The sequence below is a fragment of the Scleropages formosus genome, chromosome 5 (assembly GCF_900964775.1).
Source record: "Scleropages formosus chromosome 5, fSclFor1.1, whole genome shotgun sequence".
NCBI lineage: Eukaryota > Metazoa > Chordata > Actinopteri > Osteoglossiformes > Osteoglossidae > Scleropages > Scleropages formosus.
Genome location: NC_041810.1, coordinates 3,184,362 through 3,195,983, shown reverse-complemented (window position 1 = coordinate 3,195,983; position 11,622 = coordinate 3,184,362). Strand labels below are relative to the sequence as shown.

The window sequence follows — 11,622 nt, the reverse complement described above, 5'->3', positions numbered from 1 at the left end:
TCACGCAAACTATGGACAATTTAGAGTCACCAATTAACTGGAAACACATCCTTGGACTGTGAGAGGAGACCTTTGCAAGCACAGTAAGAGCATGTTAACTCCACACAGAGCGAGTGGGGAAGAAGCCCATGTCCAGGCTCCGTGAGACACCAGTGCTACCCGCTGTGCCGCCATGCTTCATGCATGTTTGTGTTTTTGTTCCATGTCATATCTGATGTACAGTTCGCTATTCCACAGCAACACATCCCAGTGTCTCCTGTGTTTTTTTAATGTCTTCTGTCACACTGCAACTGAAGAGGGTTCCACGCCACGGCCAAGAAACTCTGCTCTATTACATTCACTCAATTCATAATTTCAGTTGGAGGTCCTTGTTTAGGCTGCATGTGAGCTTCTGACAGCACAAAATCCTGAACTCTAAATTCTTCACCTCTGACTGAGCCTGAGCGCTCGTGTTCGTCAGACACCTTTCTGAAAAATGAGAACGTGACTACGTGCAAGGATTTTCCCTGTCTTTTTGTCGGGCTCTCCATTCAGTAAGCGCAGTTTGCACTTCCACACCCTTCCCAGAAGGTGAAGAAATCCCTTTACGACACATGTGTCAGGATTTCCTTTAACTGTTTATTGCACTGAACTTTGATCTGTGACCAGCAGTCAGTCCATAGTCAGGAGCCTACCGCTGCGCCGCCTCTAAGCCTTGTTTTTGTCACCGCTGCCGTTCCCTTGGCGACGGTGCCACCCGAGCTGCTGTTCAGGTAGAACAGGTAACCGACATCCCCGGGGATTTGAATAATTCAGTGGGAGTGATCTGACAAGAGCCCTCAAAACGATCTAAACGACAGCGAGAGGCCGGGAGGAATGAGCTGTGCACTTCGAAGGAGGGAAGCGGAGGACAGCGAGGCCGCGCTCGTTCTTGCAGAAGGACGCACCCTGTAGACATGGAGGCAGAGGCAGATGAGGAGGACAGCACTTTTACAACCATCTCCCTGGCAGATGACTCAGGTAAGACTGGAATCACAAAAATGTGTGCAAACCAAAGTTTCTCCATTCGATGCAAAGGCAAAGCCCAGCGGTTGTTTTCACCTTGGAAATTTTAATGGTTCGGGGGGTTAGAGGAAGGCTTTCAAAATCCAAGAAAGACAAGAGAGAAAAAAAGAGCACAGCAAGTGAACAGGGAATATGGCCTTTCACAAATGTGAAGGAGGTCCTTTGTACGTCCTGCCAGAAGTGTTTTCTTTAAAAGATATATTGCAGCGGCAGAACCAAGACTAATTGAACTTTTTCAACGTTCTCGTAGACGGTGTTTCATTGTGAGCCACTGGCAAGGGAAACGTGTGGAAAGATGGAAGGTTAGAAAAGAAAGTAAACTCTTCCAGGAGGACGTGGGGCTCTGGGGGAGCTCTGGTGACCTGTGTGTAGATCTGACAGGCACGTGTCGGGTTTATGTTCTTAGGGGAAAAAGCCTGCAGAGTTACGGTGAGCCTTAAAAATGGAAGCATGCTTCTCCAGCAAGGCCGCTCCGGTCCCAACTGTTGAATCACAACGATCCGCTCTGGGAGCAGGGAGCTTTGTTCCAGCGAAAAGGGAAACGGTCAACAGCACACTTGTGCTTCTGTGGTCTCCTTGTTTCCTCGAAATGTCAAGCATTGTGAAGGAGAAATGAGGTTAAACATGAAGCTCTGGAGAAGGTGGATAATTATACAACAGTGAGTTCAGCAGAGAGTGTAAGAGCAGTGTAAAGAGCAGTGTAAAGAGTGGGGCATCCACTGTGAAGCGGCTTTGTCCGCCGCAGAAGTGATCCCGAGACTCGACACAGTAGTCTTCTCTTCATCAGGGATGACTGACACGAGGGGACACAGAGCATGGCTTATCTGCGGCGCCGCGCTCACAATGTAACCTCCATAAATTCAGCCGTGCAAATATTCCAGGCATGCCGCTTACACATAAATCCGCGGCCCGTCCCGCTTTATCCGAGAGCCGCGGTTCCGTCTGCCGCGGCGAGCGGCTCCATCAGAGCTGCGATTGTTTTCTTCCCGATGGAGATGCCGCACAGTCACATGCACCTCTGAGGTCACGTGCGGCTTGCTGGCTGCGCACCGCTCTCCTGGCCATGTGATCGCAGCGTGACGGATGGCCGCCGGCCAAGATGGGCAAGAGTCAGAGCAGCTCGCTCTCTTCTGCAGTGTGACGACGGAGAAGTCAGAGTTGCAAAGGTGCCGTGTGTGTCGGTGAAGGCTATGGGTGACATCAAAAATGGAGAGGAAAAAAAATCAAAACTGCATCAATAGGACTTTGGACTGTAACTTATAACATCTGGCAGATCCATGGCCTGTCTCGCATTGAAACTTCCACCCGACTTGGTGTCTCGCGTACGCACCGGACCGGCCCAAACGCCCCCGTTTTCCGCAAAGCTGATGGATCACACGGGTTCCCCATCTGTGACGGGTTGTGAGCCGCAGTGCGGTCAGTCAGTAGAGAGATTTTCCCCATATTTTTGGTCTCTGCAGGGCTGTGGAGTTGAGGTTCATCAACACACCAAGCATGAACCCCAAGTGTTTGCATTCTGATGTGTGCATAGAGCCCGGAGACACTGTACACACTGGTTTGGGCGGGGATTCTTGGTTAGCTTATCGTTTCAGTTTCTTACAAACATATCACTCTCACTCTAGGGGGCTGCCTCACTCTGCTTAACGCCGTTCCTACAAATGCGTGGCGCCAAAGCAGTGAAGTATCACATTAACGAGAACGTGCCATACACGTAGCTTAAATATACAGCAAAATGTGATTTATATTATCAAATCAGTGCAGGGTAATTTGAATACAGTAGATAAGAAAGGCAGGAGTCTCTGTTTAACGGCATACTTTGAAATTAAGACGCGAGTTGTGTTTATCAAGATCCTTAATGCCAGAATTACAATTTCACAAATGAAGGTCAAGTGTAGTTCATGCCATTTAGATTATTTTTTAATTTTCCTGAAGCATGTCATTGAAATAAATCGTTGTCTCTTCAAAGTGGCAAACATTTCCTGTTTATAAACAATATGGCCAAGATCTGCACTCCAGCCAAATTCATTTTTGGCTGCCAGTGACCTCCAGAAAAATAAATGCAACACTTAACATTAAAAAGAACCATATGGACAAATCACCAGTAGAATAACAATGAAGACCAAAGCATCAAATCACACAAACCTTAAACAATCAGCACTTGTGTTTTCTTATTATAAGACACCTCTCAGTAACAAATAAGAATGATCTTCATAGTGGAATTATAGACCAAAAGTACATGAAGGGGGGGGTTGGTCAGAGTTGGTCGTCGCTGCTGGGGACGAGTGACCATACGATGAGCTGGCATCTCACACTGGATCACAAGCAGCGAGATTTAATGAGACAGGTCCAGGTTTCCAGAGCAGCGAGGTTAATGCGTGCAGATTAGGTATCCGGAACTGTTTCCTTCTAGTGTAATTAAGGTGTTCCAAATTCCGCCCGAAGTTCTGCATTCTTTATATTGCTCATAATTGAAACTCTTTATAATGATTTCCAAGTCATTCATACAATGGCCAAATCAACACCCCTCAAGCCTTCCTTTTGAGGGATAGTTAATGTGACTTAGAGTATTGTATTTACTAGTCTCAGTGTCGTGTCCAGAACGAAATCCATCTGCATCCCATTAAACACAACATCCCTTCATCAGCCATCACTAAGTGCTGCTCCAGAGCCCATCTTGGAAGCATGGGGCGTGAGGCGGGTTACGTCCTCAAAGGGGTGCCAATCCACCGCAGGTCTGTTACACACCCTCAGTTTAGAGTCGCCATTTCACCTGGAACACACGTCTTTGGACCTTGGAAGGAAAGCAGAAGACCTGGAGGAAACCCACACTAACCCGTGGAGAACGTGCAAACTCCACAAAGACCGAGTCAGATTTGATAACGCGGCTCGGGAGCCGCGAGGGACCGGTGCTACCAGTCGCATCACCCTTAAAGTTTAAGAAACGTGGTATTTCTACAGAGGATTTACATGGTAACAGTTTTATATTCATCCTTCTTCTTTCCAATGAAAGATCTCATTCCTACACTGTACATTTAAGAATGATTCCTAATGAAAGAGAGACAAGTGTATAGATCCTGACCCCCTAGAAGGATTTAAAAGTCTCGTCAGGATCCTTCAGGTGCGTCACGAGGGACGTCACAACTGTACCCTGGGGCTGCCAGTTGTGAAGTCCCACGAGCAGCTCGGCTGTCGTGCATTGCACCCGGTACCTCAACATGCACCCCTCCTCTGAAATAATCGACTTTACAAAGTGCACAGTCGCAGCCTAAACAGCAAATTAACCAATAAAAACAAACACGTGCGCTCACAATAAACATGAATACAGATCTTTGTTATAATAGTGCTTTCCGCATTCCTGTCCTTCTGCGTGGCGCAAAAAAATGGACGGGGGCTAATGGTTGTCTTGGTGTCTCCTGCGACCACGATAAAAACAAATTTAGAATTACAATAATCGCATTTAAATGTCAGCCCGACGGAGATTAAATACCTATGAATTTGCACGCCTTGGAGATGGCATTCTGGTTGACAGAGACCGCTGCAGGCAGCCCCGTCGCCCAAACGGAACAGCGGATTAGTATTCAAAGAAAGGAGCTATACCTACTTTCCCATACCCATATTTCCTGTCAGGTCAAATTTATAGCGCTGCAGTATGAATTTAAAAAGCAGGCAGAGCTGGCGATTTGCTGCGCGGCATCATGGGTGAGCTTCCGCGTGGCTTTTAGAGCCGAGGCCGGGGAGGGGCCGGAGTTTGACCAAGGCCCATAAATCGGGTCATTACAGCCACTGTCCGCTCACCATGTCCACATGCAGCGCGCAGCTTGCTCGGAATATGTTTTTGAGGAAAAACATGGAATTTTCTTTTAGGCATTCTGAAAAAAAAAAGGCTGTCCTCAGCAGCGCCGCAAAACATCTGGCGCTCTTCCGCCGTAAGTGGATGTGAAGGGAAAATGATCGCGTCGCGCAGCATTTCGAGTGGTTTTCAAGGAGAGGTCTTGTAAAGTGCAACAAGGCATGCCCAACACATGGGTGTGTGTCGAAAGGCAGGACAGACTTTCCACAAACACGAGGAAAATCATAACAGCAAGAAAAAAGAAAAAAAAAAAAGCAGGGAAAAGAAAATACCAGCAGCTGTTTCAAACCTGGGAATAATAAAAAAAACAAACTGAAAGAAAACTAATACCAGTTTCTCTGTGGTCTTAACATTATTCCATAAATCTGTTTGTTTTGCTCTCATTGGGAAACATGACATTGTTCACACAGCAGGTTCATATGTGCTGTGTCGCCCCCTGTTGTTTAGCACAACAACTGCAGCTGGAAAAGAAGAGCAGAGATTTGCAGAGACGACACAGTGCAGCTGGTGACATTCACATTTGTTTATTTATCAGACACTTTTCTCCAAAGCAGCTTCCAATGAACTCTGTGTAGTGTTATGAGCCCACACACCTTATTCACCATGCTAACTTACACTGCTAGATACACTACTTGCAATGGGTCACTCATCCATACGTCAGTGGAACACACTGAACACACTCTCTCTGCCACTCACACACTATGGGTGAACCTGAACAGCATGTCTTTGGAGTGTGGGAGGAAACCAGAGCACCGGAAGCCTTAGACTGCTAGATACACTACTTGCAATGGCTCACTCATCCATACATCAGTGGAACACACACATACACTCACTCTGTCACTGACATACTGTGGGTGAACCTGAGCAGCATGTCTTTGAACTGTGGGAGGAAACCAGAGCACCCAGAGGAAACCCACACAGACACAGAGAGAACATGCAAACTCCATACAGACTGAGCAGGGATCAAACCCATGTCCTTTCACATCACCAAGGTGCTGTTAGACAGCAGCACTGCCGCTCTGCCACTGTGCTACCCACGTTAAAAGGTCCCATCTCACCTTAACACTTGTGTTCAGCCACAATTCAATCAGCTCAATAGGAAAACCAGCAGTTTTGTCTTTTGATTAGGTGCACAATAATCCTTTAAACTGATTTTCATACAAATTCAGACATCAGTATTACAGTTTATTTAAATATGGTTTCAGCTGCACTTTCCCACACCTGTAAAAATATACATAACAGGTGAATTTTCTGCAAGTCAGCTTCAGAGGAGCCTGGTTATTTGGCAACATTCATTACATTTAGCTGATACTTTTCTCCAAAGCAACTTACAATGTTAAGCTACACACAATTATTTACCTATTTATAGAGGTGGGCAATTCTACAGGAACAGTACCTTGTTGAGGGGTACTACAGCTGGAGAGGGATTCAAACCTGCAACCTTTGGGTCTAAAGGCAGAAGCTGTAATCACTACACCAGCAGCTGTTCAGTGAACTGCTTGCTGGGATGGTGGTTCTTGGACAAAGGCAACCTCTGCTATGACTTCTTCCGCAGGAGTGCCTCACATACGAAGTGAGATATACACTGACCACCTTCTCCTCTTTCCCCTGGACATGCTCACGGCATCAAGCCCCTGTTATATCAGCTTCTGGTGCCTGCTTGCAGTTTTGTTCCGCATTATATTCATGGGGCAACACAGCTGTCAAACTCGGCACATACGAGATGTAAGGAACAGACCTGCAGGTGCTAGAACATCATCCTCAGGGTTTTGCGCTACCGTCACCAATCTTTTTCATCCCCATGACGTGCTTCAAGTGGCCTATGAGTGCATCCGCTCTCTGATCTTTCTGCAGTAACTAATCTAGTGCACCAGCGGGTGCGTGGATACGCTTTGCCAGGATGGCAACCTCACAAAGATCTGGCATCTAGCCACTGTTACACACCGTCCATGGGTTCCTGACCAAAGCTGTGCATGCAACATGTGTCTTTCTGGATGTATGTGGATAGATCCTTGTGCTTTGTATCATTATCATGAGTGGCTGACTTGATGCTTTCGTTCAAAACTAACACCGAAATTTTTTACCTACTTACGCAGCTGGATTTGTTATTGGAATAGATCTGGTAAAGTACGGTTGTCAAGGTTATATCGGCATAGTCTCAGTACACTTCACTGAAATGCAACAGACTTTAGAAATACACTCATCCTCTGTTATTTGGTTTCCCAATATCAGAGTTTTCACTCTTCCGGTCTGCAGTTGTTAATATCGTTTAATTCATCATCGGTCTGCATTTTCTTTTATCCGGTCTGGGTATTTGGTCCTGTGCAGTAAACTGAGGCTGTATTTGAAAATTGCACCAAGCGTTTGTGCGAGAGAGACTGTGAAGCATGTGCCCACTTTCTCAGTTTCAGCCTGGCATTCTGTGGTTGCTTGCATTTTACATCCTCTGTCCTGAACCACGCTGCTTTAATTTTCTAATTATTATTCATTTGTTTTGATGTGATGTATAGCCTTTTTCGAGGCAGTCCAAGCACACTATCTTCCTGAGTTTACTTTCTGAATCATTAATTAAATTTTCCACATTGATTCATTGAGCTCGTGCTTTTCTCCAAAGCAATTTACAATGTTAAGTTATTTACCCATTTAAACAGTTTTTTTTTATTTTAGCTGGAGCAATTTAGGGTAAATACCTTGCTTGAGAGTATTACAGTCAGAGGTGACAATCAAACCCATGACCTTCGGGTCCAAAGGCACTAACTCTTCCCACTACACAACCAGCCGTTAATATTAATACTACACTTTTCTAATATTAGGCATCATTTAGGGTGATTTCCGGGGTGAACTTGGAATGGACTTAGTCATTCAGAACGGTCTTCTTGGTTCTCTGCTCTAAGTGAGAAGGCTATTCATTGGCATCGGAAAGATGGTCCATAGACATGGAATGTGATCAAATCCCAGTCCGGATTTTGGGTCGGTCCTGGCCGATGTCTAACTGGGCAGCCTAATGCCCAAAGAAAGGGAGCAGGTGATGGCAAGTGATGCCAGCATCTCCTTTGTGATTCAGAGACTGTGGACGGCGCAGCGCATGTTAGACGGAATATTTGTTCAGCGCTGGGGTTTCTGATACACATATAAAAGCAAACAGAAAAAAGACTCCAATGTACATTTAACCTTGATTTGAGGAAGTCTGATGACATCACAAAGAACATGACGACCATACTTCAGATGTCAAGGGTTACTTGGCGTCAACATTGGCGGTGATGACTGCTCTTATCGGGTTCTATACAGGTGGCGTGGTGGCACGCGAGTAGGGCCGCTGTCTTGTAGTAGCTGGGTGGTGTGAGAGAATGTGGGTTCAGTCTCTGCTCAGTCTGTGTGGAGTTTGCATGTCCTCTCTGTGTCTGTATAAGTTTCCCCCGGGTGCTCTGGTTTCCTCTCACAGTTCAAAAATATGCTGTTCAGGTTCCCTCATAGTGTGCGTGTGTTCTACTGATGTATGGATCAGTGACCCATTGTAAGTAGTGTATCTAGCAGTGTTTAGTCACCTCGGTGAATAAGATGTGTGGGCTCGTAACACTACATAGTACCTATGATTGTAAGTTGCTAAGTGAACAAATGTTATCAACGAGTTCTCCATTTCTGCTACTGTAATCAGTGTAAATGTTTGCAAGCGGCAACAGTGCAGCACACCAAACGGCAAGCTCAAGTAAATGATGTGAGGAACACACTTGTGTTTAAGAATAAATATAAGCAGAAAAATAGACCAGGCTAAAGGACATAATTTTGCACACGTAGCCTACACATTTTCTGTGTTATGTTGCTATTTTGAAACGTGGTACATAGGAAAGGATACTTTATTAATACAGGCAGGAAAAATTACGATACGGACTACATAAGTATAGAATGTAAGCGTGCTAAAATAAAATAACTATAAACTAAAACAAGGCGTTTAAGCAGTGCACTTTTCCATTCTTTGCCGCCCCCTGGCGGGCAGAGCGGAACCTGCCCCTCGTGACAGCCGGAAGTGGGTGATTACGTCAGGCCTAGAAACAGTGTCGTGGACCCCGCGAAGCCCCACTGCGGAAACAAACGGAAAACATCGCTTTTCGAGGGTAAGTGTCCCCTCCAGGCCACCCGCTAGTGAAAGACACACAAATGCGGGAGAAACTGTGCGAGTCGCGGCGTCTTTTAAGGCGTCACGTGCCTGTGGAGGAGCGCGGAGAGCAGAAGAGGCCGCAGCTGCTTGTTGGTTTTCGTTCGGTTAACGGAGTAAAGTACCGCAATTTTACCCCGTTAGTCCAGGTGACACTGACTCTAGGACTCTTCGCATGCAGCTGAAACGGTTGTTCTCGTGGTTACTTACAGTACAGGTCAGACAGTAAGGGGATATTTTATTGTCCGTAAAGAGGAGCACTGGCACTGACAGGCGGTGAGGATTAAAGGATCATCTCATTTAATTTGTTACTTTTGGGAACCGCGCTGGTCTCACCTCGTCCTGCTTATTTATTATTTATTATAATCATGATTATCATTGTTACTTATTATTGTCATAATTTTTTCGTCTTGCTTTCATGATACAGCCTTCCTTGCACTGATTTACCCCACGGCTGGGCCATTTTCCCTGTCAAGTGATTTAAGGGCAGCAGGGAGTGGGATTCGAACCTATAACCTTCGGATTCCGAGTGCTTCTTCTAAAGATCACTTAATTGTATTTTAAGCCTTATTGGTGTCAACGAGTCACACGTCTTGACTGCCATCTGAGTTTATATTTTCGGTGAACTCTACTTGTCTTGTGTTAAGTTTATTGAAGGGCTCGTATTAGAGAAAAGTCAGCGGGCCACCGGAATGTGAGCTGCTGTCTCTGTAAACTTAAACTTGCACATTCGTGAGCTTTGTTTCGTATTTTTCCAGGGGAAAGTCGAGCTGCAGCCCTGCATTTAAAAGAGGAAGACGAGCATCTTACCATGAACGCTGACATGGATGGTAAATCCTCTTGCTGGTCTTTAATGAGCACTCAAGGCACGTTGAGTTGAGCCTCCACTCTAATAATATTAATGACGATGATGATGTAGCTGTGATGCCTAGAGATGAAGCTGCATTTGCATGTGTGCCCAGGGGACATGGAGAATCAGGCGGAGTTGGAGGAAAAAACACGGCTCATCAACCAGGTCCTAGAGCTGCAACACACACTGGAGGGTGAGACCTGCCAACGAAGCCCAAGTTTATACTGACCGTGCAATGCCTTTACCCAGAATTCCCATTTGCCTCTCCCTCTGTGTGAATCTTATTTATTGAACACTTCCCATCTGAGCAATTTCACTATCTAATGATTTTTGTTTATCAACTGAATGTCAAACCAAGGTGATGCACTTTAGACTCATTATGTTGTCTGTAGACACACAGCGGTGCCGTTTGTTGAGTCAGCAATCGAAACGTTGTTTCAGAGAAGACATCGACATGGTTACGACGTATTTGTCTGAAGGCCTAGTGTGCTCCGCCGGTGGATAAAGGGAAAAACACCTCCCTCGTTTCCTTCCCCAGACCTTTCAGCACGAGTGGATGCAGTGAAGGAAGAGAACCTGAAGTTAAAGTCTGAGAACCAGGTGCTGGGACAGTACATCGAGAACCTCATGTCGGCTTCCAGTGTCTTCCAGACCACCGACACAAAAGGCAAACGGAAGTAAGGGACAAGTTCCTAAATCTCTCACGTCACTGGTGGCAACAACCATGTTTACACTGTTGTTACTCTCAAGCAAGATGCTTGTCAAGCTTGTTCAGTTTTTTCCTGGTATGATCAGGTTTCTTTTTTTCTTTAAAAAGAGTAAAACTATTTTGTCCACGGTCACGTTCATCTTCACAATGAGTAGGTACAATTCTTTCTTCTGGTGTTGAAACAGAAACAAGAGAAACAAACATGATCAGTGCAAGGTTTGCCTTTTACATTACTATTTTACTGTATTTATTTTACTGTAATGGTTGTGTTTTGTAAATGGGCAAATCTTGTTTTAGTGAAATTATATGAGGAACAAAGGCAAATTTCTCAACACCAAACCAGTGAAATCCTCGCTGTACTTTGCCTTAACCAACATTGTATTTCCTTGTCTAATTCAAAACTGTCATTGTGTCTATTTTCATACATCCAGTCTATGAATAGCAATGTTTCTGCTGAATCAGAAGCATAGGGGGAAAAAGTGAATAGAAGCATCTTGATTCAGTCTTGTCTAAACTCACCAGTGGTTTTTTTTAATTTTTTATTTATTTTTTTTTAAAATAGGTTTAAAAACATGTGTGTTGGTCTGAAACTCATATGTTGAGCATGGGTAAATTTGTGCCAGTGAAAATCTGTAAGGAGGGAAATTCTTTAAACAAGAAAACCTGAATTTTGTTCAGGCCAAATTTAGCAATGAATGGTACAGTATCTAATATAATGGAAACAATGTGCTATTTTCCAAAAGAAAGACTGATTACTGGACAAGAGTTTTGCACCAATGAAGCACAATAGGTAAGATGTCAGCTTGACAGGGATGATTCTGTAGTAAATCTGGTTTCTTCCTTGTGGTATTTTTTTTTTAAACCACAAACCTAATGTGGCCTAAAAATTGTAAAAAAAAAAAAAAAAAAGAAAAAAATTACAGGAGAAAACTCAGGGCATTGCTCCCAGTGAACATTGTATTGGTACATAACTTTCTGGAAATATTGACTGGTGGTAGTGTTCCAAAACACACAAA

The 11,622-nt window shown here is 44.8% G+C and overlaps 1 protein-coding gene across 2 annotated transcripts; it reads left to right on the top strand.

Annotated features, from left to right (window-relative positions):
* Nucleotides 1–819: 819 nt before the first annotated feature.
* On the top strand, nt 820–10,702 carry LOC108930857 (short coiled-coil protein B). 2 transcript variants are annotated; one of them, XM_018746337.2, is made up of 4 exons: nt 820–999; nt 9,806–9,913; nt 10,010–10,090; nt 10,436–10,702. In XM_018746337.2, the coding sequence occupies exons 1-4, from the start codon at nt 936–938 to the stop codon at nt 10,576–10,578; spliced, it is 396 nt and encodes a 131-aa protein (XP_018601853.1). In that variant the 5' UTR covers nt 820–935; the 3' UTR covers nt 10,579–10,702. The 2 variants fall into 2 exon arrangements, with proteins under 2 accessions (XP_018601853.1, XP_018601854.1); XM_018746338.1 differs by having other exon boundaries at nt 822–999; nt 9,806–9,877.
* The last annotated feature ends 920 nt before the right edge of the window (nt 10,703–11,622 follow it).

What these genes read in the sequence shown, in the direction of transcription:
- LOC108930857 (XM_018746337.2), top strand. Translation starts at nt 936, where the DNA reads ATGGAGGCAGAGGCAGATGAGGAGGACAGCACTTTTACAACCATCTCC. An exon ending in GTCTTTAATGAGCACTCAAG is followed by an intron (nt 9,914 to 10,009) that starts GCACGTTGAGTT and finishes ATGTGTGCCCAG; the next exon opens with GGGACATGGAGAATCAGGCG. An exon ending in GCTGCAACACACACTGGAGG is followed by an intron (nt 10,091 to 10,435) that starts GTGAGACCTGCC and finishes TTCCTTCCCCAG; the next exon opens with ACCTTTCAGCACGAGTGGAT.